The sequence below is a fragment of the Diceros bicornis genome, chromosome 4, assembly GCF_020826845.1.
Source record: "Diceros bicornis minor isolate mBicDic1 chromosome 4, mDicBic1.mat.cur, whole genome shotgun sequence".
NCBI lineage: Eukaryota > Metazoa > Chordata > Mammalia > Perissodactyla > Rhinocerotidae > Diceros > Diceros bicornis.
The window spans coordinates 73050144-73076098 of record NC_080743.1 but is presented as its reverse complement, the minus strand read 5'-3'; the positions used below and the strand labels follow the sequence as shown (position 1 = coordinate 73076098).

The 25955-nt window shown below is 40.0% G+C and overlaps 1 protein-coding gene and 1 pseudogene across 3 annotated transcripts in view; one reads left to right on the top strand and one right to left on the bottom strand.

Moving 5' to 3' along the window:
* Window positions 1-1875: 1875 nt before the first annotated feature.
* The window catches only part of LOC131404738 (membrane cofactor protein-like), a 28988-nt gene continuing 4908 nt past the window's right edge, over window positions 1876-25955 (top strand). The window contains exons 1-9 of one of the 3 annotated variants that reach the window (XM_058539748.1): window positions 1876-2123; window positions 8231-8419; window positions 8762-8864; window positions 16128-16213; window positions 17340-17537; window positions 23430-23612; window positions 24402-24446; window positions 24785-24829; window positions 25171-25215. In XM_058539748.1, the coding sequence (XP_058395731.1) occupies window positions 2003-2123; window positions 8231-8419; window positions 8762-8864; window positions 16128-16213; window positions 17340-17537; window positions 23430-23612; window positions 24402-24446; window positions 24785-24829; window positions 25171-25215 (1015 nt within the window). In that variant the 5' untranslated portion in view covers window positions 1876-2002. The remainder of the gene's footprint in view (window positions 2124-8230; window positions 8420-8761; window positions 8865-16127; window positions 16214-17339; window positions 17538-23429; window positions 23613-24401; window positions 24447-24784; window positions 24830-25170; window positions 25216-25955) is intronic. The other 2 variants (XM_058539749.1, XM_058539750.1) reach the window with 2 other exon arrangements.
* On the bottom strand, window positions 12868-14104 carry LOC131404741 (ubiquitin-like; annotated as a pseudogene).

Here is a 25955-nt window from a genome sequence, read left to right as displayed (position 1 = left end):
TGCAATACAGGCTCTATCTTCACCATTCTATGAACAAAACAGCAGTTGATATACAGGATAGATTAAAAAATTTTTTTTCTTTACTGATTCCAAATGTAATACAGTGTCCATATAGAAAACTGAAGAGCACAAAGCAAATGAAATACCCCTAATCCTATCAACTATTACTTAATTTGGGTATATCTCCAACTAATCTCTTTTTGTGGGTATCAACATACTACTTTTTTTTGTGATGAAGATTAGCCCTGAGCTAACATCTGATGCCAATGCTCCTCTTTTTTTTCTGAGGAAGATTGGCCCTGGGCTAACAACCATGCCCATCTTCCCCTAGTTTATATGGGACGCCATCACAGCATGGTGCGCGCCTGGGGTCCGAACCTGCGAACCCCAGGCGCTGAAGAGGAGTGCATGACCTTAACCACTACACCACCAGGCCGCCCCCTCAATAAACTACTTTTAATAAAAGGAATGCCAAAAGGCACCTTCTGATTTGGAGTCTGATTTTCCCACTTACGAATATATCATAGTTTCTCACATTGATTTTTTTTTTGCACTTGCTGCATAGAATTTCATCCCATAAGGCCACCTATGAAAGATTCTCTATATTTTTGCTGGACACTAAGGAGTTTATATTTTTTCCTAAATTATACATCTTTGCTCACAGCTCTGATGATTTCTTTGGGATAAACTCTAAACGGAACTCGTGGTTTAAAAATCATGTCTCTTTTAAAAGTTTTAATATATGGAAGAGTTATGTTAGAAATCCCAAGTCTGAGGGGGCCGGGCCCCCAATATGTTTACTCACATTGGTTGACGTTTTTATTCTTTGCCAACTAATAGGAAGAAAACGTCAGCTCCTTTTGTTTGTTCTTTTAATACCAGTCACGTTACCTTTTTTTTTTTCACTTTTGTAGTCATACAGGTTTACTCACAACTCTACAAGTAAATCTTGCTCTTTCTTAATTTTCCAGCACTGACAGATTGTTTCACCACAAAACTTCTCCCTCTGATCAACTCCTACCCAAGCCAACAATAATGGTATTCATTGCTTACAGGAATTTGGCGCTTAATACACCCTCGTCCTTACCTTTTTCATACATGTATATTTCCTCCTAATAAACATTTAGTTGCTGAAGGGCAAGGGCCCATCCCATTGAGTTGAGGGGCAGTACCTAAGGGCCCAGTGTTCTTTAATAATTTACCTTCCCGGGCATCCCTTCAAGCGAGCAGGGGGAGAGTAATTTACATTAGGGGCTGTGAGTGCAGAGGCCAAGTCTTTGTGGATTTGAAGTCTAGCAGGCCTTGATGGGATTCAGGAGCAGAGGCTCAACCACGGTTCTCAAGTGTTGTCCCCAATTATGCCTGATTAACGCCGAATAGTGACCAAGGGCCCAGGCAGTCCTGACACATGGAGCGCCCGGGACAAAACTGAAGCCCTGAGGGGTGTTGGCCCCACGGTGACCCGCTCCTGGGCCCCGGGTTTCTATTTTCAGGTCGATGCGCTTTATTCTTCCAACTAGCGTTCCGGGAAAGGGACAACGATGACCCCGCCGCTCTTGTTTCCTTTCCACCCTTCCTGAGCGGGGTGTTAACCGTTCTTAAACGCGGCGGTGACCCAGCGTTTCCCGCAAGCCTCCTCGGGCTTCCGGGCAGGTCTGCAGGGGGTGCGGCCAGAGAAGAGTCGGGCTCACGCAGGAGGGGCCGGGGCCGCCCGCCAACGCCAGTCCGTCAGATGCCAGTCAGGGTTACGCCGCGTCCCCTCCGGGCCTGACGCCCCGTCCCCGCGCCGACGCCCCGCCTCGCAGCCGCCAGATCGGCCCCGCCCGCCCACAGCCCCGGCCCCGGTAGGTCGAGTCACTTCCGCTCCGGGCGCGGTAGAGGCCACGCCCACCTGCCGTTCCGCGCTGGACTCTGTGCGAGTGTGGGAATTGTTGCGTCCGGTGACCAGACTCCAGAAGGTCCGCTCCGTCGTCTCTCAGGAATCCCGCGGATCTCCCCGAAAATGACGGCGTCTTGTGCGCCGCGCACGGCGCCTCCCTGCCGCCCCGAGAGCCACTTCTCTTCTCTGGGCCTCGTTGGGGTCCTTTTGGGGGCCCTAGTGCTCCTGCTGCCCGTGTTCTCCGGTAGGAGCCTGGAGAGGGTGTGCGCTCCGGCGGCGAACGGAGCGGGTCGGGGAGCGGGCGGACCGGAGCCGAGGGCGGGGGAGCCTCGCTCGGTGGGTCGGGTGGGAGGCGCGGGGCTGGGTCGAGCCGGGCCGTGCGGAGTTGGCGCTCCGTGGCCAGGCTTCCCCCCGGGTGGTGCTGTGCGGGGCTCCGGGGGGGTGAGGACCGCGTAGTGCGGGGGGCGGAGGCGTGCTTGGTGGTCGGCACTGAGCGGGGCGGGGTGGTGGGTGCTGCCGGCGTTTACCGGGGCCAAGCCGCGTCCCTGGCCAAAGCTTGCAGGGCGGTGCCCGCGCTGAGCCAAGTCGGGATGGGCGCGCGGACCGCTGCTTGCGGCGAGGGCTTGCTCTTGAGTGCCCGGGTGCGCGGGGCTGTTGCTAGGACTCGGGCTGTGCCCGTGGGCAGGGTTTGTCCTTGTTCCCTGGGCAGGGTGGTGCCTTGTTGAGAGGGGTGTTTGTGCCCCGCTGGGCTGGGCTGCGGAAGCCCCGGCGGGTGTTCTCGGGTGTGTGCTTTATGGAAGTGGCCAGCCCCGCGGTGCCGAGTGTGGGGCAAGGAGGCTCACTGCTCGCTTTGTAAGGGGGCTGGGAAGTGCCTGGTGTGCCTGTAGCGCTGGGGTGAGAGCAGGTTCTGGGGGCCTGGGGTTTAGAGGGTTTGGAAAGGGCGCTATGCTTTTGTACCTGACGTTCACAGGCTCCTTGTTTCCCAAGATCCTATTGGTATTGCTTTGCAGCCTGTTGCTTTTTTTTTTTTTTTTTATGGCCGTGTAGTTATATTCCTGTCCCCTTCCTGTACAGACAGCCAATTCTATCACTGAATGGCGTTTTAGCATTGTTCCCTTCTTTTCTTAGCTGGGATCATATTTGAGGGGACATCCGAAGTAACCTAAAAATCATTGGTAGCCAAACCTAGTGAGAAATGATTATTCTAAGAGATGAACGATAAATAATGTTAATCTGGTTTTCCCCTACAGCTCAAAAACTATAGCTGAAGGCCCATCTACTAAGTTTGTTTAGTGTTTCATTGAATGGAAATAAGTACTTTAAAAATACATGTGGTAAACAAAGGCCATGTTATTGTAAAAAACTTACACAATCAAAGGACAATCATTTTTAATACTTTGGTATATTTCCTGTGTCTTCATATGCACATGTGTTTCTATGCCCAAGTTATTTTCGGGGTCCTCTTAGATATACTGTTTGTATGCTGCATTCTTTCCTTAGCAGCGTTCATTCCACAAAGATTTGCCTTCTCTGGGCCAGGTCCTGTGCTGGTCCTGAGGATACACTGGTGAGCAAGCAAACCATTCCTGTTTTCATGATCTTTATTTGTCTGTCTGTGCGTGCACACACAGGAATATAAGCAGGGACTGTGTTTTGCTCACTGTTATATCCCAGTAGGCAATCAAGAAATATTTGCTAAAATTTATTGGGAGTGGCAGACAGAAACCAAAACATAATATTAATGAATACATTATAACACAAGAGAGGTGCTCTGGAGGAAAGGAGAACCAGTCTCTGAGAGCGTTTAACAAGTGACTGGAGGCAGGGAAGACTTTTCTGCTCATCACACAGGCCGACTCTGCCGCTTTGGGGCTTCTGCACTTGTATTCCCTCAGCCTTGGAACATGGTCCTCCTGCCTCTTGCATAAGTGGCTCCTTCTTATTCTTCAAATTCATTTGAGATGCTACCCCCTCAGAGGGACCTTCTCTGACCACCCTGTCTCAGGTAGACCCACACACACTCTCAGCTTAAATCCCCCCTAACTTGTAGTCACCCTTCCAAAACTATCTTTTCTGTTTTCTGCCCCCTAGAATGCAGAGATCTTGTCTGTCCTGTCACACTTGTGGTTCCACATGCCCATTTTTTTGGCCTCCGTATCAACACTCTTTTATTTCTGTTAAATACCAGAAAATTAAATATACTGTTCAGCGGGGGCTTAGAGCTCAGGAAAACATGCCTCCAGGAGGAAGGTCTTTTAAAGCGCCATGCTTAGGATGGCCTTTCTGTGGTGTCTAAAAAGCTAAGGCTGGGACAGCTGAGGTCAGAGAGGCTCTGTCTTCCTCTGTTAGTAGACTCTCCAGGGCTCACAGTATTGCAGGCTTGCTTGTTACAGATCATGAACAAGTTCTTTTCTGTGTAAGAGGGGGGGTGGGTGGTAGAACAGTGGTGGTAAAAAGAAAACAAAAGGAATTTTTAAAGAAGAATAATTTTTAGAATAGGCTTAAAGCTAGAAGTTGAAGGAGACTGAAAGCTATTTAAAACAGAGGAAAATAGAGAACTGAAATGAATAGGATGCCTCATGGAAGGTAACAAAACTAGAAATGAGGAGGAAAAACAAAGTTAAGGTTAAGGTTGAAAGGTAAAATCAGGAGAGGTGTGAGACTTAGAGGAAGCAAAATGAGAACTCACTATGCTGGGCAGGGAAGAATGAGGATAAAATAAACATTTCACTTTTTTTTTCTCTCTCTTTTTTTTTTTTTTCGGTGAGGAAGATTGTCCCTGAGCTAACATCTGTTGCCAGTCTTCCTCTATTTTGTATGTGGGTTGCTACCACAGCATGGCTTGATGAGCGGTGTGTAGGTCCACACCAGGGATCCGAACCCCCGGGCCCCAAGCCACTGATGCAGAGTGAGCAAACTTAACTACTATGCCATGGGTTTGGCCCCTAAACATTTCACTTTTGAAGCAGCTCATGAGGAGAAGGTTTGGTAAGCAGACAATGTTGAGCCCGGGAGGTTTGTCATCTCAGAGGTAGTTGCCAAATGGTGTGAGATCGCAGAAGGGAACATTTGCCGAATTCGGGGACCGGTCTCATTTCTCCAGAAGGAATCTGCTTTTTTGGACAAAACCCACAATCTTCTGTTATGGGTGGTGTCTTCTGTTTGTCTACTTGAGCTCTTTTCTTTCTTTCCTTCCAATAAAGAAGCCAAGATGAATAAGTGCCCACACAGTAGTTACTTAGTTTCCTTCCTCTGTATGTTACAGTGCAAACAGAGCAGTCCTTATCTGGTAAATTGCTAGGTTACCAGAATCCTGGGAGATAGGCAACAAAAGAAATTATGTGGCCAAATCTCTCACCAGTGCATAAAGCTTTAAGATGATTATCTTCTTGTCTGGAAGACAAGACTTGAGCAGGAGTTGCTGCTGAGCAGGGAGGAAGGGTGTTCTGAGCAGAGGGAGGAGTGTGTGCAAAGACTTGGTTGTGACAAGGCTCGGGGATTCATGGACTGCCAAGCTACCCAGTGCGGCCGCAGTAGGGCAAAGCAGGCGAGAGAAAGGAGAGGACTAGATAACAGACAGAATAATTGTGAAAAGCAGCAGGATAGTCAGGAATGAACAATCACCATCATAAAATTCAGACATGATGTTATTGATGCCGGCCTTGATATCAGTTCCCCTAAATTAAGCCCAGCGTATATGGGGTTGAAACCAAAAGCACTCATCCTCTTTCCCTGCTTCTCTAAGTTACATTCATATGTAAATATTTGTTTTTTAAGCCTTTGTGTCCCTGAACTTGACAAGACAGTTAGAAGTTACAAATCGTTAAAACCCCAGGTGGCCTCAAGCTGGGCTCACACTGAAGTTTTGGCTGATTACCAGTTCTTGAGGTTTGTTACAGGGAAACTGATACCCAGAAAATATCAAGAAAGCAAAGCTTCCCAGACCTCAACTCCTTGGCCTCCTGGCACCAGAATCCACCATCCACCACGGAGAGACAGTTGAAGGACATCCACCTGCGATTCCCTTATCTCGCCATCCTCCTCCCTGCCAGCAGCCTCACAAGGCCAAATGCAGGCTGGTGGGAAAGCACCGACCAGCAAGGCCACAGGCTCCCCCTCGCCACAAGCAGCCACATTCCTCACAACCTTTAAAACCCCTTGCTTCCCGTCTTTCACGGAGACAGTACAAACTTGAGAGCTCTCGTCTCCTGGCTGATGTCACCTGAAATGAAAACTGTTTCCTTGCCCTAACCCTGGCGTTCCAGTTTCATTTGGCCTCTCCTGTGTGGTGGGTAAAGAAGTGGGGTATGTGTCCCGTAACAGAACCAGGCTGCCTGGCTTGGCTCCTGGGTCTGCTCCTACGGGAATGTTTCTTGCGCAAGTTACTTCACCTTACTGTGCCTCAGTTTGCGCATCTTAAGGAGGGGGAAATAGGACCCAACTCATAGGATGATTATGAAGATTAAGTTAGTTTAAAAGCACTTAAAATATGGTTGGCACAAGTAGTGCTTAAATATTTCTACAATTATTATTATCATCGCTATTGTCATAAGAACCAACTACTGCGATCTTTCATTACCATACTTTAGGCAAAAATATAACCCACAATATTTGGGCTTCACTTTTGATAATGTTAAAATACCATTTCATATAATAGCAGTAACAAAGAATGGGTATAATAAAATAATAAAGCATAAATATTTTGACATGAAAGAAATTTAAAACTCTGATAAAAGGATTTCTCTATAACTAAACCAATGAAATAAAATTGAAGACAGGCATAAAAACAGCAAAGAAACAAGTCATGGTTTGCAGATAGCGCTGGAACAGGTTGGCTGAACAGTAAAGAATTTGAATTTGGCCATTAGAGTGTATAGAACTGAGACCCGTGCTCAGTCAGCTCTGGCCCGAGGTCCTAGAAATGCAGTGATGAGTGAGACATGGTCCTCAAGAAGGTGACAGTCTCGCAAGGAGTGTCAACAATAAAGAATTACAATATGCAAAATGCTATGAAAGAAGTAAATTGGGGCAGCGTGAGGACGCTTAACCCAGTGTTTTGATTGAGAGATGTCAGGAGGTTCAAGGAATCAGTGGCGTCTAGGGTGAAACTGAAGGATGAGCGGGTGGGAGGAATGGCAGGTCTCTGGTCAAAGCTGAAGTAAAATGGTGCATGGAGGCCGAGAGTGCTAATGTCATTTAAGTAACTTAATGGGCTCGACATGGAATGGAATATGGCTTGAGAATAGTGTGCAAGAGTGAGCAGCGTCCTGATAGTGACAGGTTTTAAGAGTCTGTTAGCCGTGTTATGGAGGCTTAGACATTATCTTGAGGGCAATGGGGGGCCATTGACAGGCATCTGACTTGGAAGAGGGTTGGTCACTGTATCATATCAATATTATTCTAGTTGCAGTGTTAGGAATTGCTGAAGTAGAAATGACATTATTTTAAGGAGAAAAAATCCCCCTCCCCCTAAAAAAAATCCAGAAGTAAAAAATTTATCTAAAAGCCTAGCAATATAGTAGCTTTACTGTAGGGATATATTGGATAAACAGCTCAAACAGGCACCTCAAGGAGATTCTGAGGGAATGCACGCTCCATAGATCAGCAAAGGAAATTTAAATGATATAAAATAATGTCCAAGAAAGCAAAATTTTTTTCATGTTAGGCTATGAAAGTAGTTCATTTTGATATTTAAATGGCCATCTGTTCACTGACAAAACGCTCCATTCACTAATATGAAAGCGATGAAATGATGGCTTCTATTTTGAAGTACTGCAGTCCATATTTATTTTGATCTTTGAAATCCACGATGCTCATTTCATCATTGCCTCTTACATTTCGTGAGCACCCCCTGGGTATAGGGTATAGTAGAAAAAGAAGGCATGTAGTCCCTGACCTCTAGGAACTTGCCTCCTGAGAGGAGACTGAGCCCAAAGTGACAAATGGTCATGAGTTTGTGTTTCCAACTATGGAAGCGTAATCCCAGCAGAGTGGTACGTACTATAGAAGACTTCTTAGAGGAGAGGTGAGTTTTGGAGTGAATTTAGAAAAAGTGGGGAAGGGTGCGTACCTATAAATATATTTTAAAACCAAAACCATTGATATTGTCTCTTCAGTTTACTGTTGAATGGAAATTCACCTTATTCCCCAACAAACCAAAAGCTGATAGAATGTTATTTAAAATGAGCTAGACACAACATCCATAAGTATCACCATTTGGGTAAAAGCCTGGGCCAGTCATTTAGTGTCTTGCCAAGAACCTTTCCATTTATTCTGTACTACCTGCCTGCTGCTAGGCTGGTGAAAGAGGTAAAGTACTTTATTTTCATGTTCTTATCCTCTTCTTCCTAGATGCCTGTGGTGATCCGCCAAGATTCAATTCTATGAGGGTGAGGGGTGTTGCTCAATCTTCTTATAGGCCTGGAGACACAATAGAATATGAGTGTCGTCTAGGATACACGCTCAAGAGACCTCCTCTTGCCACCTCTACTGTCTGTCAGCCTGATAACACATGGACGCCTCTCCAGGAGGCTTGTACAAGTAAGCAAACAAAACTTTTTTTTTTTTTTTTTTTTGTTGCTCTACAGATATTCACACATTTTATGGTGCATATTCCACTACGGCACTGATGATTTTCTCATATGAATGTAGCTTTTAGAGAGCAGTGTATATTTTCAGGCTTTGAAAAATCTCCTTTTCTGGGAATCCTTTTCTGGGTAGTTGGTTGCCTAGGTAAATCTGAATCTTAAGTTTGGCCTTATAATAGTTAAAGAAAATAAATAATAGTCCCATTAATTCAAAAGAACAATGTAGAATTTTGATTTTGATTCAAATCTGCCTTGAAATTCATATAAAACAATGAACTTGAAAATTATCTTTTAGGAAAATTGTGTTTACAACCAGGAGAACCCATAAATGGAGAAGTAAGATATGTAAATGGAACTTTGGAGTTTGGTTCACAGATTCACTATGCTTGTAATGAGGGGTAAGTAAGTTGCTCCTTAGAGGAAATAAGGTAAATGTTATGAATTCCATTTGTGTTTTGCTTCTCTTCCTAAGCGTTCCCATGAAGTTGATTTCATTTTGCTTTCTCTGTGACAAGTTGTACTTGAAGCAAACAACTCTTGGTCTTTTTATGCAGACTGAAAAGATGTGTAATTAATAGAAAGAAATTTAAATTGAAGGAAAGGAAAATTATATGATACTATATGTAATAATAAGCCTATCACAAGCATTAAAATGTAATAACCATGGTGATTTTATCCTTGACATCAAAGCGCACCCTATTTATTTATTTATTTATTTATTTTTTTAAATTTTTTTTTTTTATAATTTTATTTATTTATTTACTTTTTCCCCCAAAGCCCCAGTAGATAGTTGTGTGTCATAGGTGCACATCCTTCTAGTTGCTGTATGTGGGACGCGGCCTCAGCATGGCCGGAGAAGCGGTGTGTCGGTGCACACCCGGGATCCGAACCCGGGTCGCCAGCAGCAGAGCGCATGCACTTAACCACTAAGCCACGGGGCCGGCCCTAAAAGCGCACCCTATTTAAAATGTCAACTCTCAGAGTTGAAGTGGGGCTTGTGGAAATGGGAGGTAGAAATGCCATCCAACGATATTCTTATATCGAGATACTCTGTAAGGTATTAACAGACCAAAATTGCCCTGGTTAGCCTGGACCGTAACATTGATTAAGATCTCTAAATTGGAAAACCTTATCTTTGAGACTGCTACAAAGTAATGAATCATCTCAAAAAGAGGTACTGAGCACTTAATTATAACCTTTGTTCTATGGGGCTCTTTTAATAGTATGTATTGGGAATACTGGGCATTTATGAAAAATGTGCATTTAGAGGGTAAATGTAATACACCATAGAAATGCAACTGATTTTTTGTATCAACTTGGTATCCTGCTACCTGCTAAATTGATTTATTGGTTCTAATTTTTTTGTGTTTGTGTGTGCGTGTAATCTTTAGAGTTTTCTACATATGAGAACATATCGTCTGCAAACAATGGTAATTTTACTGCTTCCTTTTCAATGCTGTTGCCTTCTATTTTTTTTTTTTTTTCTCTTTTCTAATTGTTCTGTCTAGAACTTCCAGTACTATGTTGAATAGAAAAAGGTAGGCATCCTTGCCTTGTTCCTGATCTTAGAGGAAAAGCTTTCAGCTTTTCACCATTGAATATGATGTTTGTTGTGGGTTTTCCATGTATGGTGTTTATTATCTTGAGGTAGTTTCCTTCTATTCCTCATTTCTTGAGTATTTTTATCATGAAAATATATTAAATTTTGTCAAATGCATTTTTTGCTGCAGTTGAGATGATCATGTGGTTTTTTCCCTCTATTTTGTTGATGTGGCATATTACATTGTTCGTTTTTCATATGTTGAGCCATCTTTCCATTCAAGGAATAACTCCCATTTCGTCATGGTGTATAATCCTTTGAATTTGCTGCAAAATTGTTTGCCAGTATTTTTTTGAGGATTTTTACGTTAGTGTTCATTAGGGATATCGGTCTGTAGCTTTCTTTTCTTATAGTGTCTTTGTCTAGCTTTGGTATCATGGTAATGCTGGTCTCATAGACTGAGTTTGGAAGAATTTCCTCCTCTTCAAATTTTTGGGAAAATTTGGTAAGGATTGGTATTAGTTTTTCTTGAAATATTTGGTAGAGTTCACCAGTGTAGCCATGAGGTGCAGGGCTTTTCTTTATTGGGAGATTTTTGATTACTGATTCACTCTCCTTACTAGTTATAGGTCTATTCAGATTATCTATTTCTTCATGATTTAGTCTTGGTAGATTTTGTGTTTCTAAGAATTTGTCCATGTTATCTAGGTTATTCAATTTATTGGCATAAATTTTTTCAAAGTACTCTCATAAAATTTTTATTTCTATCAAATCAGTAGTAATGTCTGCACTTACATTTCTGATTTCAGTGATTTGAGTCTTCTCTTTTTTCTTAGTCCATCTGGCTACAATCTTGTCTATGTTGTTGATCTTTTCAAAGAACCAACTTTTGGTTTCATTGATTTTCTCTATTGCGTTTTTTCTTCTCTGTTTATCTCTGTTCTAATCTTTATTGTATACTTCCTTCTGCTAGCTGTGTTTTAATTCTTCTTTTTCTACATCCTTAAGTTGTAAAGTTAGGTTGTTGATTTCAGATCTGTCAATTTTTTAATGTAAGCATTTGTAGCTATACATTTGCCCTTTGGCACTGGTTTTGCTGCATCCCATAAGTTTTTGTATGTTATGTTTTCTTTTTCATTTACCTCAAAGTATTTTCTAATTTTCCTTGTGATTTCTTCTTTGAGCCAGTGGTTGTTTAAAAGTGTGTGGTTCAATTTTCACAATTTTGTGAATTTTCCAGTTTTCTTTCTTTTTTTTTTAAGGAAGATTGGCCCTGGGCTAACATCCTTGCCCATTTTCCTCTTCTTTATATGGGACGCCACCACAGCATGGCTTCACAAGTGGTTCCTGTGTCCACACCCGGGATCCTAACCTGCAAACCCCCAGCCGCTGAAGCAGAGCATGGAAACTTAACCACTACACCACTGGGGTGGTCCCTCCAGTTTTCTTTTTGATATTAATTTCTAACTTCATCCCATTGTGGTTAGAAAAAATACTTTGTACAATATCTATATTTTTAAATCTATTGATTAATTAATATTAATTTGTGGCCAATATAATTATGTTGTTATTTATGTATTAGGTTATATATTATATAATTAATTGTATTATTAATAACACTAATTTGTTTTATTAATTTGTGGCCTAACCTATTGTCTATCTTAGAAAATGTCCCATATGCACTTGAGAAGGCTATATATTCTGTCGTTGGATAGACCACTCTATATATGACTGTGAGGTCTAGTTTGTTTATTGTGTTGTTCACGTCCTCTCTTTCCTTACTTATCTTCTGTCTAGGTGTTCTGTTCGTTGTTGTGAATGGGGTATTGAAGTCTCCAGTTATTATTGTAAAAGTGCCAGTTACATAGAAGTGTGTATTTATCCTGTCATTCCTGTCAGTTTTTGCTTAATGTATTTTGATAGCCTGTCATTGGGTGCATAAATGTTTATAATTGTTATATCTTGTTGCCGTATTGAACCCTTATTCATATGTACTGTTCTTGTGTCTTGTAACTTTTTTGGATTTAAAGTCTACTTTTTGTGATATTAATATAGCCACCTCTGCTTTCTCTTGGTTACTATTTTCGTGGAATAACTATTTCCATCCTTTCTCTTACAGCTTGTTTTTGTCTTTGGATCTCAGGTGGGTCTCTTGTAGACTGCATATAGTTTAATCATGTGTTTTTATCCATTCTGCCAAGCTCTCTCTTTGATTGGAGAGTTTAATCCATTAACATTTAATGTAATTACTGAGAAGGAGGGACTACTTCTGTCATTGTACTATTTCTTTTCTATATGCCTTATGGCCTTTTTTGTTCCTCAGTTGCTGTAATACTGTTTTCTTTTGTGTTCGGTGGATTTTTGTAATGAAATGGTTAAATTCCTTTCTCATCTCCTTTGGGTATATTCTTTGTCTATTTTCTTTGTGGTTACCATGAGGATTACATTTAACATCCTGTAGTTATACCTCTCCAATACTGACTTTACTTCAATAAGTTATAAAAAATGCTCCTCTACAGATCCATCCCACCCCTTTTGGATTTTCATGTCATACTAGCATCTACACTTTATAATTGTAATACTAGCTTCTACACTAATAATTTCTTTAAAAGGATTAGAGTCTTAAATCACATGGAAAACAAAAATTGCAGTTATAAACCATTATCACAGTAGTACTAGCTTTCATAATTGCCCATATATTTACCATTAGTGAGATCTTTATTTATCCAAATGGCTTCGAGTTACTGTCGAGTCCTTTCATTTCACTTTGCAGGACTCCCTTGAGCATTTCTTGCAGGGGAGGTCTAGTGGTCACCAACTCCATTAGCTTTTGTTTATCTGGGAATGCCTGAGTTTCTCCTTCACTTTTGAGACACAGTTTTGCTGGATCGAGGATTTTTGGGTGACACTTTCTTTCTTTTAGCACTTTGAGCACATTGGCCAACTGTCGATGGCTTCCAAGTTTCTGATGAGAAGTCTTCTGATAATCTTATTTAAAATCCCTTGGATGTGATGATTCACTTTTCTCTTGCAGCTTTCAAGATTTTTGCTTTGTCTTTGGCTTCTAAAAGTTCGGTTATTATGTGTCTAAGTGTGGGTCTCTTTGAGTTCATCCTATTTGGAGTTGCGCTTATTGGATATTTATTTTCGTGTGTTTCATCGAATCTGGGAAGTTTTCAGCCATTATTTCCTCAACTATTGTCTCTGCCCCTTTTTTTCTATTTTCTCCTCCTGAGAGTCCCACAGAGTTTATGTTGTCTGCTTCTTGGTGTCCTGCACATACCTTGGGCTCTGTTCACTTTTGTTCAATCCTTTCCATTCCTCAGACTCAATAATTTCCATTCTCCTATCTTCAATTTCAGTGATTCTTTCTTCTTCTTGCTCAGATATGCCTTTAATTCCTGTAGTGAATTTGTCCCTGAAGTTATTGTACTTTTCAACTCCATAATTTACTTTTGATTTCTTTTAGGTTTTCCATCTCCTAATTGATATTTCCATTTTGTTGACACATTTTTTTCATTACTTCCTACACTTCTTGTGATGGTTCTTTGAGCATCTTTAAGACAGTTTTTTCTTTTATCTTTGAAATTTTTTTGAGGCCCCAGGTCCTTGGGGCTTGGTCAGGAGGCCACCCTGCAGGCAAAGGATGAGCCAGTGGAGAGGACTTATTTGACCTTCTTTTTGGGGCACAGGTTGTCGGCGTGGCCATCCTTCTTGTGACAGTTGACAGCACAGGGGTATAGACGAGCATAATACTTGCAGATCATCCTGTAGCAGTGGTATTTCTGGGTGAGCTGGCACCGAGTACTTGGTGGACTCTTTCTGAACGTTGTAGTCTTTGCGAGTGCGACTATCTTCTAGCTGTTTGCCTGCGACAGTCAGACACTGTTGCTCAAGTAGGATGTGCTTCTTGTCTTGGATTTTGTTTTTGACATTCTCAATGGTGTCACTGGGCTCGACATCAAGAGGGGTGGTCTTGCCCATCAGGGTCTTCATAAAGATCTGCATCTCTGTGTCTGCTACTCAGCCCCTGAATGAAGAAAAAGAGGGTGGCAGTAGTGGAAACCTCTGATTTGCCACCAAGAGCACCTGCACAAGACAGTTATTTTAAAGTCTTTGTTTAGTAAATCTACCATGAAGTCTTTTCAGGGACAATTTCCATTGATTTATTTTTTTCTTTGAATGGGGCATACTGCCTGTTCCTTTGTATGCCTTGTGACTTTTTGCTGAACTGGACACTTGAATCTAATAATGTGGTAACTCTGGAAAGATTATCCCCCTCTCCTAAGGCTTGATGTTTTAGTGGTTTATTTGTTTGTTCATTGTTGTAGGGTGCCTCTGTGCTGAGGATCAGCCTGACATGAAACTGAAGGACTTTCTGAGCCTTTTCCTGGGTGTGCATAGTCACTTTCTGATGTTCCCTGTGTATGCAGTTGTTTTTGAATGTCCTAGTTTTTAATATCTGGTCCCTGAAAGGGGAAAATTGCAAAATGCAGGAGTGGCAAAGGGCGCTGAATCTGTAAATCCCTTGAAAGTCACTTCAGCTGGCGCAGAAGGGGCTTGCAAGAGTCAGGGTAAGTGTGACAGCAATGGCTGCCAATCTGTTTGTCACCTTCTCTGTCATCAGAGGCAGCAATCAGTGATAAGAGCACAGATCCCCAGTAAATGGAGGACAGAGTCCTTTTTGCCCAATCTGGCTCCTACAGGCTGCTTCTAAGCTGCTCTAGGGACACATGCACAGTTGCCTGTTGGGGGTGTGGTTGGGTAGCTGCCACTGTGCTAGGAGCTGAAGTTGACTGAAATTAAGGCAGATTACCTGTCTAATCTTGCCCTGGAAATTGCAAGCTGTGAACAGACTCCGAAGTTCCAAAATAGTTACATCAGGCAGATTCTACCAGTACAATTGTTGTCTAGGTGGGAAACAGATTCTTGGTGCTTCCTACTTTGCTGTCATCCCAGAATCCACTCCTAATATATTCTAATATAGAATGAATGAGTGAGACTTGGGGGAAAAGTTGGCTGGAAGTGTGTACAGGCAGTTTCAGTTACTAGTTTTTAACTCGATCAAGTAAAAATATTGGATCTTCCAGTTAATAGTTTTAGAGAGAGAGCCTGCTAGGCACTTTGGAGGACACCAAAAGTAAGACAGAGACTCTTCTCAAAGCAGTTGTACCCTTCTTGAGAAACACAGTATATCCAGAGAGGTGTCAAAGCAAAATAGTAAATGAGAAGTACCAAATACATAGAATTATTCATGATCATTACAATGAGAGTTCAGAAGGAGAGAGTACTGTGATTTTAAATCATCAGAGAAGATTTTATCCAGTAGTATTCCTGAACTGTTCCTAGAAGGATATTCTGATCTAAACAATATTAATAAGAGCTAAAACTTACCTGGCACTCACTGTGTGCCAGATACTACCTCATCTAATCCTCAAAACAACCCCCTGAGGTACGTACTATATCCCCTCTTCATAGATGAGGAACCTGAGCCAGAGAAACATTAAGGGACTTGCCCAAGCTCAAATAACAAGTCAGTCATGGAGCTGGACTCGAATCCACCCAGGCAGGCTCTAGGGCCTGTTCTCTCTACTCACTCGTTGTCCTTACTGAGCAGAATGGCGTGAGCAAGGGCATAGAAATGAATGTGTAATGTGATTGTCAGAGATAGCAAAGAGTCCATACCAACAGGTATGACAGATTTATTTGGACATTTTTCCTCTTGTCCAATGTGCGTTCAAATGCAGAAACTGTTTAAAGTTACATATTCTATTAGCAGTTTCATTATTTTAGAAACTTTTCAAACTGCTGTTGTCCAAGAAAACAACCATATAAAAATTTTCTTCAGGCTGGCCCCGTGGCTTAGTGGTTAAGTGTGCGCACTCCGCTGCTGGCGGCCCGGGTTCGGATCCTGGGCGTGCACTGACACAGCGTTTCTCCGGCCATGTTGAGGCCACATCCCACATACAGCAACTAGAAGGATGTGCAACTATGATGTACAACTATCTACTGGGGCTTTGGGGGAAAAAAATAAATAAATGAAATTAAAAAAAAAATTTTCTTCATTATTTGCATCTTGTTAACTGTAAAGAACACAGTCAGTTTTTCTTTTTACTTTTAGTTTTAACTTAATTGGACAAAAAATTCTATATTGTGAACTTGTTGGAGAAACTGTGAATTGGAGTGACAATCCCCCATTATGTCAAGGTAAGCGTTATTCTCTCTTTAGAATTTAGAGCAGCGGTTCTCACACTTTGTGGCCTCAGAATCCCTTTCCCCTTTTAAATTGACAAAGACCTTGATGAGCTTTCGTTTATGTGGCTTCTATCTTGATATTCATTATATTGGAATTAAAACTGAGATGTTTTTAAATAATTATTTGTTAATTCATTTTTAGGAATAGTAAGCTCAGGGCCGGCCCAGTGGCGCAAGCGGTTAAGTGCTTGCGCTCCGCTGTGGCGGCCCAGGGTTCACCAGTTCGGATCCTGGGCGCACACTGACACACCGCTTGTCAAGCCATGCTATGGCGGTATCCTATATAAAGTAGAGGAAGATGGGCATGAATGTTAGCCCTGGGCCAGTCTTCCTCAGCAAAAAAAAAAAAAAAAAAAAAAAAAAGGAGGATTCGCAGATGTTAGCTCAGGGCCGATCTTCCTCACACACACACACAAAAAAGAATAGTAATCTCAATACATGGTAACATATGCAACATATTTTTCTGAAACATCAGTTTTCCAAAACCAATAGTGAGAATAGTAGCATTGTTTTACATTATTGCAGATCTCCTCAATATCTTTCTTAAAGGATGACATCTGGATTCAGTCTGTTGCATTATCACAAAATTTGTAGCCTCTGGAAAATTTCACACTCGTAAGGATGGATGTGAAAAAAGACAATAATATCTTGGTATTGTGAACTACCGATGTACCAAATGGATATATTTATAAATTACAAAGCATTTCTCAGGTAGCACTGAGTTTTATTTTTAATCACAGGAATATTTTGTCCTTAAATTGTCAGCATCTTTTATGATGAGAAGACAATGTAGCATGGCCTTGTAGATAAATGTAGATATTTCATATAGATATTTTATATACATATTTAAGAAAATAGGTTTTATTTTGAAAATTCATTTCATTGTTAATGGTTTGAATTGGGGATAATACAATTTCTCATAGAATCCTTCTTCTAATTGGATATTGGATTCACCACCAGATTGTACAAATCATATGTTAATGAATCTATTGAAGGAGTTTATAGGACTTTACTAATGCTGTCTTAATCTTTTACCTTTCCTTTTGCCTTTCATATTCTCTTTTTTCCCCTTTTTAAGTGATGTCTTGTAGCCCACCTCCAAAAATACAAAATGGAAAATACACCAGAAGTGACCAGGAGGAATTTAGCTACAATGATGTAGTAACTTATAGTTGTGATCCTTCCAATGGACCAGATGAATATTCACTTGTTGGAGAGAGCAGGCTCGTTTGTTCTGGGAATGACAAATGGAGTAGTGACCCTCCTGAGTGTAAAGGTAAAAATATTTCCATTTATTTCCTTCTTCATTTGTAAATACTGTGTGTAGAAATACTTTAAAAATCGTTTTACCTACAGGTAACAAAACAGTCACGTATGTGTTCTCCTCCTGTTAAATTGATTTCTAATTCAATTTAATAAAGGTCAAATTGAGTCAAAAACAGTTCTCGTTGCAGAGTTCCCCAACCCTCACCTCACATGTTCTTAGCATTCCAGTTTTACATTCTGAACTACTGTGTATATGCCTGAGTTAGGATTTTTTTGCTTGAAAGCATGAAAACACAACACACACTGGCTTAAAAATGAGAAAGTTTTAGCTTGTGTTATAAGAAGTCTGAGAGTTGTGGCTATACAAAATGGTAGAGTGCATTGTAAAGTACTAGCTCTCTCACTGATAAGATTGAAAAATATGACAAAACATGTTTAAAAAGGAATACTTCAGGCACTTGAGAGTGACCAAACAGAGGGAGACATTGGAGGGCATTTGACTGTTGAAAGAAAGGAACCAGTAAATCACAACAAACTATTTACTCTTTGCAAGTGCACTTGGAACATTCTCTAATACCATATTCTAAGCAATAGATAATTTTTTAAACAAATTTGAAAAAGTTGAAATCATTCACAGTACATTATCTGATCACAGTGGGATGAATGTAGAAATCCAATAAAGATACCGTAAATTCCCCAAATATGTGAAAAGTATGCAAGACACTACTGCCTAACCATTGAGTCAAAGAAGAAGTCACAAGGGATATTAGAAAGTGTTTTGAATTGAATAAAAATGAAAACACAACATATCAAAATTTGTGGGATACGGGAAAAGCATTGCATAGAGGATATTTATATCATGAAATACTTAGATAGGAAAAAGGGAAAAGTCTCAAAAGATTAAACTTCTACTGTAAGAAAATAAAGAGAAGAGCAAATTAAACACAAAAGAAGGAAACAGAAGGAAATAAGATAGAAATCAATGATACTGAAAAGAGAAAAAAATAGAATAAAACTAACCTCTTTTTCTTGGAGATCAGTAAAATGAATAGACCTATAGCTAGTCTGACACGAAAAAAAGAAAACATAAATGACCAGTATGAAGAATGAAAAAGAGCATGTCACTAAATATCCTGCAGACATTGAAGGATAATAAGGGAATAAAACAAACAACGTTATGCATATAAATTTGACAACTTAAACCTTCTCACAAAGAGAACTACAGGCCCCATGTGCTCACTGGGTAATTCTACCAAACATTTAAGGGAAAAATAATAGCAGCTCTACACAAACTCTTCAAGAAAATGGAAGAGGAGAGAATACTTCCTAACTTACATCACGGGAAGGACATTGCCGAGATACCAAAACCAGACAAAAACATTGCAAAAAAATAACAAACAATATCCATAATGAATATAGAACCTGGACCGGCCCCGTGGCTTAGCGGTTAAGTGTGCGTGCTCCGCTGCTGGCTGCCTGGGTTCGGATCTCGGGCGCGCACTGACGCACCGCTTCTCCGGCCATGCTGAGGCCGCGTCCCACATACAGCAACTAGAAGGATGTGCAGCTATGACGTACGACTATCTACTGGGGCTTTGAGGGAAAAAAAATAAATAAATAAAATTAAAAAAAAAAAATATATAGAACCAAAGTTTCTTAACAATATAAAAACAAATAAAATCCTGTCATATATAAAAATATGACTATATCGTAATCAAGTAGGATTTAATCCATGAATGCAAGGTTGATTCAAATTCAGAAATTAGTGTAATTTGCCTTTTCACGAGACTATAAAGAAAAAAATCACGTGATCATCTTAATAGGTGCAAAAAAAGAGCATTTAACAGAATTCATCATCTTTTCATGATAAAACTTCTCAGCAAACTAGGAATAAAAGGGAACTATCTGAACGTCATTGAAGGCCCCTACAAAAATCCCACAGCTAACATTATATTTAATGGTAAAAAGACTAATTTATTTTCCACTAAGGTAGGAACAAGGGTGTGTATTCTCATCGCTCTATTCAGCATTGTATTGGAGGTTCTAGCCAGTCCAATAAGGCAAAAGGTAGAAATAGATAAACATTTCAGAAAGGAAGAAATAAAATAGAATTTATTCACTTATGACATGATTGTCTGTGTAGAAAATTCAAAAGACTAAAGTTTTAGCAAGCTTAGAAGACACAAGATCAACATACAGAAATCAATTGTATGTCTATACACTAGTAACAAACCATTAGAAATTGAAATTTTTTTAAGTAGTATTTACGACAGCTTCAAAACACACAAAATACTTGCATGTAAATCTAACAACATGTGTGCAAGATTTGAATGGTAAAAACAACAAAACACTTATAAAAGAAATTAAAGAAGACCTTAATAAATAGAGAGTAATTCAGTGGTCATGAATTGGAAGACTCAGTATAATAGAGGTGTCAGTTCTCCTTAATTGATCTATAAATTCTGCACAATCCCAATAAAAATCCCAGCAGAACTTTTTGTAGAAATTGACAAACTCATTCTAAAATTTATGTGAAAAACCAAAAGTAGAATAGTCAAAACAATTTTGAAAAAAATTAGAAGACTCATTCTACTTGGTGTCAAGACTTATTATAAAGCATACTATAAAGCATATAATCAAGACAGTGTGCTATTGGTGTAAAGATAACCATATAGAGCAATGGAACAGAACAGAGAACCCAGAAATACACCCTTTCAAAAGTGTCCAGTTGACTTTGTCACAGGTGTGCAAACAATTCAGTGGAAAAATGGTAAAATATAGGCACAATTGGACATAACATATGCAAAAAAAAAAAAGAACCTCCACCCGTGTTAGCACCACGTACATTTACTCAAAATGGATCGTAGAGTTAAATGTAAAACCTAAAACTATAAGACTTTTAGTAGAAAACATTTGCGGCCTAGCCAAAGATTTGTCAAATACAACCCCAAAAACATGATCCTTTAAAGAAAAAAAATTAAGTTAGACTTCTTAAATACTCAAAACTTCTGCTCTTAAAAGACACTGTTAGGAGAATGAGAAAACAGAGCCATAGACTGGGAGAAAATATTTGCAAAGCACATATCTGATAATGGACTTCTAGCTACTATATATAAACAACTCTCTAAACACAATCATAAGAAAACATCCCAGTTCTTAAAAAATGGGCAGAATATTTGAATCACTCTATTTCACCAATGGAGATGTACGGATGACAAAAATTACGTGAAAAATTGCTCAATGTCACTAGTAATCCCAGAAATGTAATTTAAAAGCACAATGAGATACCTCTATGCACCTATTAGAATGGCTGAAAGTAGAAACAAATACGAAAAAGTAAAAATACCAAGTACTGGCAAGGTATGGAGCACTTGGAACTTGTGTACGTACATTGCTGGTAAGAATGCAAAATGGTATGAGCGTTTTGAAACACAGCTTGGTTATTTCTTATAAAGTTAAACAGACACTTAACACACAACTCAGCAATCCAAGTAAAATGAACACATGTTCACATAGAAACCTGTATGAGGATATTGATAGTGGCCTTAATCATAATCGCCCCACACTGGAAACAACCCTCATGTTTTTCAACTGATGAATGCATGAACAACTGTGATATATCCATACAATGGAATAAGACCCTGCAATGAAACAGAATGAGCATTGAATCCATGCAGCAACAGGAATAAATCTCACATGCATTACACTAAGTGAAATAAGCCGTAGTCAGAGGCTGTGATCCCATTCTGACATTCTGGAAAAGCAACACAGTAGAGATAGAAAACAGATCAGTGGTTGGCTCCTTGGGGCAGGCAGTTGGGGGTGTGTGGAGAGTTGATTATAAAGTGAGATGAAGAAATGTTCGGGGCTTATGGAACTTGTCTGTCTTTATTGTGGTGGTGATTACATGATTATTTGCATTTGTGAAAACGCATACAACTGTGCACTTAAAAGGGTGAGTTTTATTGTATGTAAGTTATGGCCACTAAATCTAACTTAAAGAAAATCATTAGTGCAATTAAGAGCAGTTTAGCACAACAACAGAGAAAAGAGTAGTGAACTGGAAGTCAGGACAATAGAAATCCAACATGCTTTGAAAAGAAATGTTAAAGAAAGAGGGAGAGACTTGCAGACCTGTGGGAGGGTAGCAAGCAGTCAAACATACATGTAATTGGAGTTTCAGGAAGAGAGGAGAAGGAACAGTACACACAATTATTTGAATAAATTTGGGCCAAACAATATCATATTTGATGAAAAACAACCCTACAGGTTCAGGAAATTCAGTAACCTAGCAGGATAAATAAATTTTTAAAATTTACCAAGAAACTCTCATTGGACTAAAAACACATCCTGATAAAACTAGTGAAACAAAAGATAAAAGAAAAAGCAGCCAGCGAGAGGGGAAACAAATCCATTATCTCCCCTTCTCTCCCCCGCCCTGACCCTCACAAGGAGAATGACAGCTGCTTCCCTTAAGGACCTGTGGAGGAACTGTGGACACCAGAGGACAATAATACCTGCTAATGTGCTGAGCGAGAAAGAAAACACCTAACCCAGAACTCTCTGTCGAGGGGAAGTCTTCAAAACTGAAGGTCAAATAAATAAAAACATTTTCAGATAAACAAGAGCTAAGAGGATTTGTCACTAGCCAACCTGCACTACAAGAATTGCTCAAGGATGTTCTTCAGGCTGAAGGGAAATGACACCTGAGGGAAACTCAGATCCCCGGGAAAGGAGGAAGAGCGCTCTTCTGTCTCACAAGCCTCTACACCATCTGGCCCTGAGCTATTGCTCAGGTTTAATCTCAAAAGATGTTGTCTTGTGCTCAGTGCCCAGGCCAGATGTTTTGTTCTGTTTTTTTCCCAAATTCTGCCAAGCCCATTAATGGATCCTGAAATCAATCCAGAGGGTGATGACCAGCGTTTACTTCTTCAGAAGTAGAGTGGAATGGGAAGTACCAGAGTGCACTGGTATGGAGGCTAAGTACTCACTTTGTTGCAGGCCTGTGTGCTTGTATACTGGTTTACAACGTAAAATGTGTTTCTTGGTCTCTGGGTTGCAGGCCAAAATGTTGGGAAAGCACTGCCCTAACTCCACTGGCCTTTCTGTTCTGTAAATAGCCTAGTTCGTGTATGTTGTTGCTACCTCTGAACTCTCTGTGTGCATATCTTTGCATGGCTAGCTTCTTTGCAACTTTTAAATATGATCTCAAGTATTACCTGCTCAAAAAAGTCTTTCCTACCTTTCTCAAAAAGCAGGGTACTGTAATCGGTGTTTGCATGCTTAAAAAAAATCTCTAAAGCTAGAGTATTATTAAAAGTTGCTCTTTTGGGGGGCTGGCCCAGTGACGTAGTGGTTAAGTTCATGCGCGCCACTTGGTGGCTCTGGGTTCGCTTGTTCGGATCCCGAGATTTGATCTCCGCACCGCTTATCAAGCCATGCTGTGGCAGGCATCCTACATATAAAGTTAGACGAAGGTGGGCACGGATGTTAGCCCAGGGCGACTCTTCCTCAGCAAAAAAAGGGTGAGGACTGGCAACAGATGTTAGCTCAGGGCTAATTTTCCTCACCAAAAAAAAAAAAAATTGCTTTTGAACTTACCTGGAATTTGTGTATGGTAGTCAGACCTTTCTCAAAACTTGTCAGTCATGGAAAAAAATGTAGGAAAGCCAATAAAGTATAATGGTAGTCTATTCTAGGTGGAAAAACAGATAGTAGATTTCTCTAAATCTGGTTACCTGGAAATAAAATGCCCACATAAAGTTTTGTTCTTTTAAATTAACATCTTGTCTTTTATTCCTTGTCTCTTTGTTCCCACTGGAAATTGCTACTTTGCACTAGTTTTTCTGGTGCTCTGTTAAAGTACCTTTCTATTCATTCTGTACTTGTCTCCACTTTTCAGTGGTCAAATGTGAACATCCATTACTCGAAAATGGAAGACTGGTATCAGGATTTGGAAAAAAATTTTACTACAAAGCAACGGTTGTATTTGAATGCGAAGAGGGTTTTTACCTCAGTGGCAGCAACACAGTGGTCTGTGGTGCTAACAGTACTTGGGAGCCTGCGATGCCAACGTGCATTAAAGGTACAAAGTGTCTTCTTCCTTCTTGTTTTTCTTTCTTTTTTAGATTTTATTTCTTTGATGGTTAATATCAGTGTTACGGAATAATTGAAAAGCAGTAATTTTACTATTTTACTCTGTCTTGTATTCATTTCCATGACACATATTATGATATAAAATCCACAAGGAATTCTTCTGTTGTGATTTTGCATGTTTTCATAGGGTCTTAGCACATTACGTACATCACACAGGTGTATAAATTTCTAATGTTCTGCGTTAGTATGTGTAAAAATGAATAACAACCAGTTTTGAGAAAATTGAAGCATGGGAATTTTTACCTAAATAAGTCAAAAATAAAAAACATAATTCAGGGCCGGCCCTGTGGCTGAGCGGTTAAGTGCACGCGCTCTGCTACTGGCGGCCTGGGTTTGGATCCCGGGCACGCACCGACGCACCGCTTCTCAGGCCATGCTGAGGCCGCGTCCTACATACAGCAACTAGAAGGATGTGCAGCTATGACATACAACTATCTGCTGGGGCTTTGGGGGAAAAAAATAAATAAAATAAAAATTAAAAAAAAAAAAACATAATTCATATAAATGAAAAGAAAGCACTAGTTCCCAAGTGGGTGATCTAGTCTATGTTATTTTATTTTCCAGTGCTGATTGCTCTCAGTACCAAACCTCTGATTTTGAATCATTCTAGTTTACTAACTCCTGCTTATATTTTTCAAAAATCTTTTCAATTCCTGCTGCAAATGCCAGCAATCGCTCTCAAGTGTTTGAGCCAGTCTACGTTGTTTTGTTTTTCCAGTGTCAACTCTTCCCAGTACAAAACCTCCAGTTTCCAGTGTCTCAGGTTGAGTAACTTCCTGCTTATATTTTTCAAAATCCTTTAAGTTTCTGGTGATTTTTTCAAAATTCTTTAAATGTCTGGGGATTTACACTCATTTATCATTGTAGTATTTCTACTGTTGGGGACTGTACCACCCCTAGCTCTTATTCTTTGTAGTTATCTCTGGTGCTAGCTCTCTTCCTGGAACAGGCCCTCTGTTTAAATTCTAATTCTATATATCATACTTTATTGAGCTATTCTTCTATGAGGGGTCATTTGTATCTGTAGAAGTTTTGCATTAATAGGTAGTTGATGTACTGATCTTTTCCCTAAAGTATGAGTGTTGTGTCTTTCTTTTCCAGTGTCGACTCTTCCCAGTACAAAACCTCCAGTTTCCAGTGTCTCAGGTTGAGTAACTTCCTGCTTTTTTTTTTGAAAATCCTTTAAGTTCCTGGTGATTTTTTCAAAATTCTTTAAATGTCTGGTGATTTACACTCATTTAGCATTAGAGTATTTCTACTGTTGGGAACTGTACCACCCCTAGCTCATATTCTTTGTAGTTATCTCTGGTGCTAGCTCTCTTCCTGGAACAGGCCCTCTGTTTAAATTCTAATTCTATATACCGTATTTTATTGAACTATTCTGCCATCAGTGGTCATTTGTATATGTAGAAGTTTTATATTAATAGGTAGTTGGATGTATTGATCTTTTCCCTAAAGGCTGTGAGTATTGTCTCTTTCTTTTCCAGTGTCGACTCTTCACAGTAGAAAACCTCCGAAGTGCAGTGTGTCAGGTTGAGTAACTTCCTGCTTATATTTTTCAAAATCCTTTAAGTTTCTGGTGATTTTTTCAAAATTCTTTAAATGTCTGGGGATTTACACTCATTTATCATTGTAGTATTTCTACTATTGGGGACTGTACCACCCCTAGCTCATATTTTTTGTAGTCATCTCTGGTGCTAGCTCTCTTCCTGGAACAGGCCCTATGTTTAAATTCTAATTGTATATATCATATTTTATTGAACTATTCTGCCATCAGTGGTCATTTGCATATGTAGAAGTTTTGCATTAATAGGTAATTGGATGTATTGATCTTTTCCCTAAAGGCTATGAGTGTTATGTCTTTCTTATAAAGTTTTAGGTCTTCCCCATGCTAAATTATGTCAACACTTCAGCTATGCATTCTAATTGCATTCTTTGTGTTTAATTCATTGGTACATCTGAAATTCATTATTTCAGAATAATGGAATGAGATAGGGTTCCTCTCCACTTCACCCACCGCATCCAATGGCTAAGTGCACACTTTGTTGAATAAGTTTTTCTCTCCAACTGTTTTGAAGTGCCAGTTTTTATTGTACATTAAATTCATAGGTGTTCCAGTCGTCTTGCTGTTCCCTTGAACGCTGTCCAATCCTGTGCCAGCACCACATTGTTTTTTTTCACTGTAGTTCTATGATATGTTTTAATATCTGGTAGAACACTTCCTTTTCAGAAATGTTCAGGCTACTCTACTATGTTAATTTTTCAAGCTCAA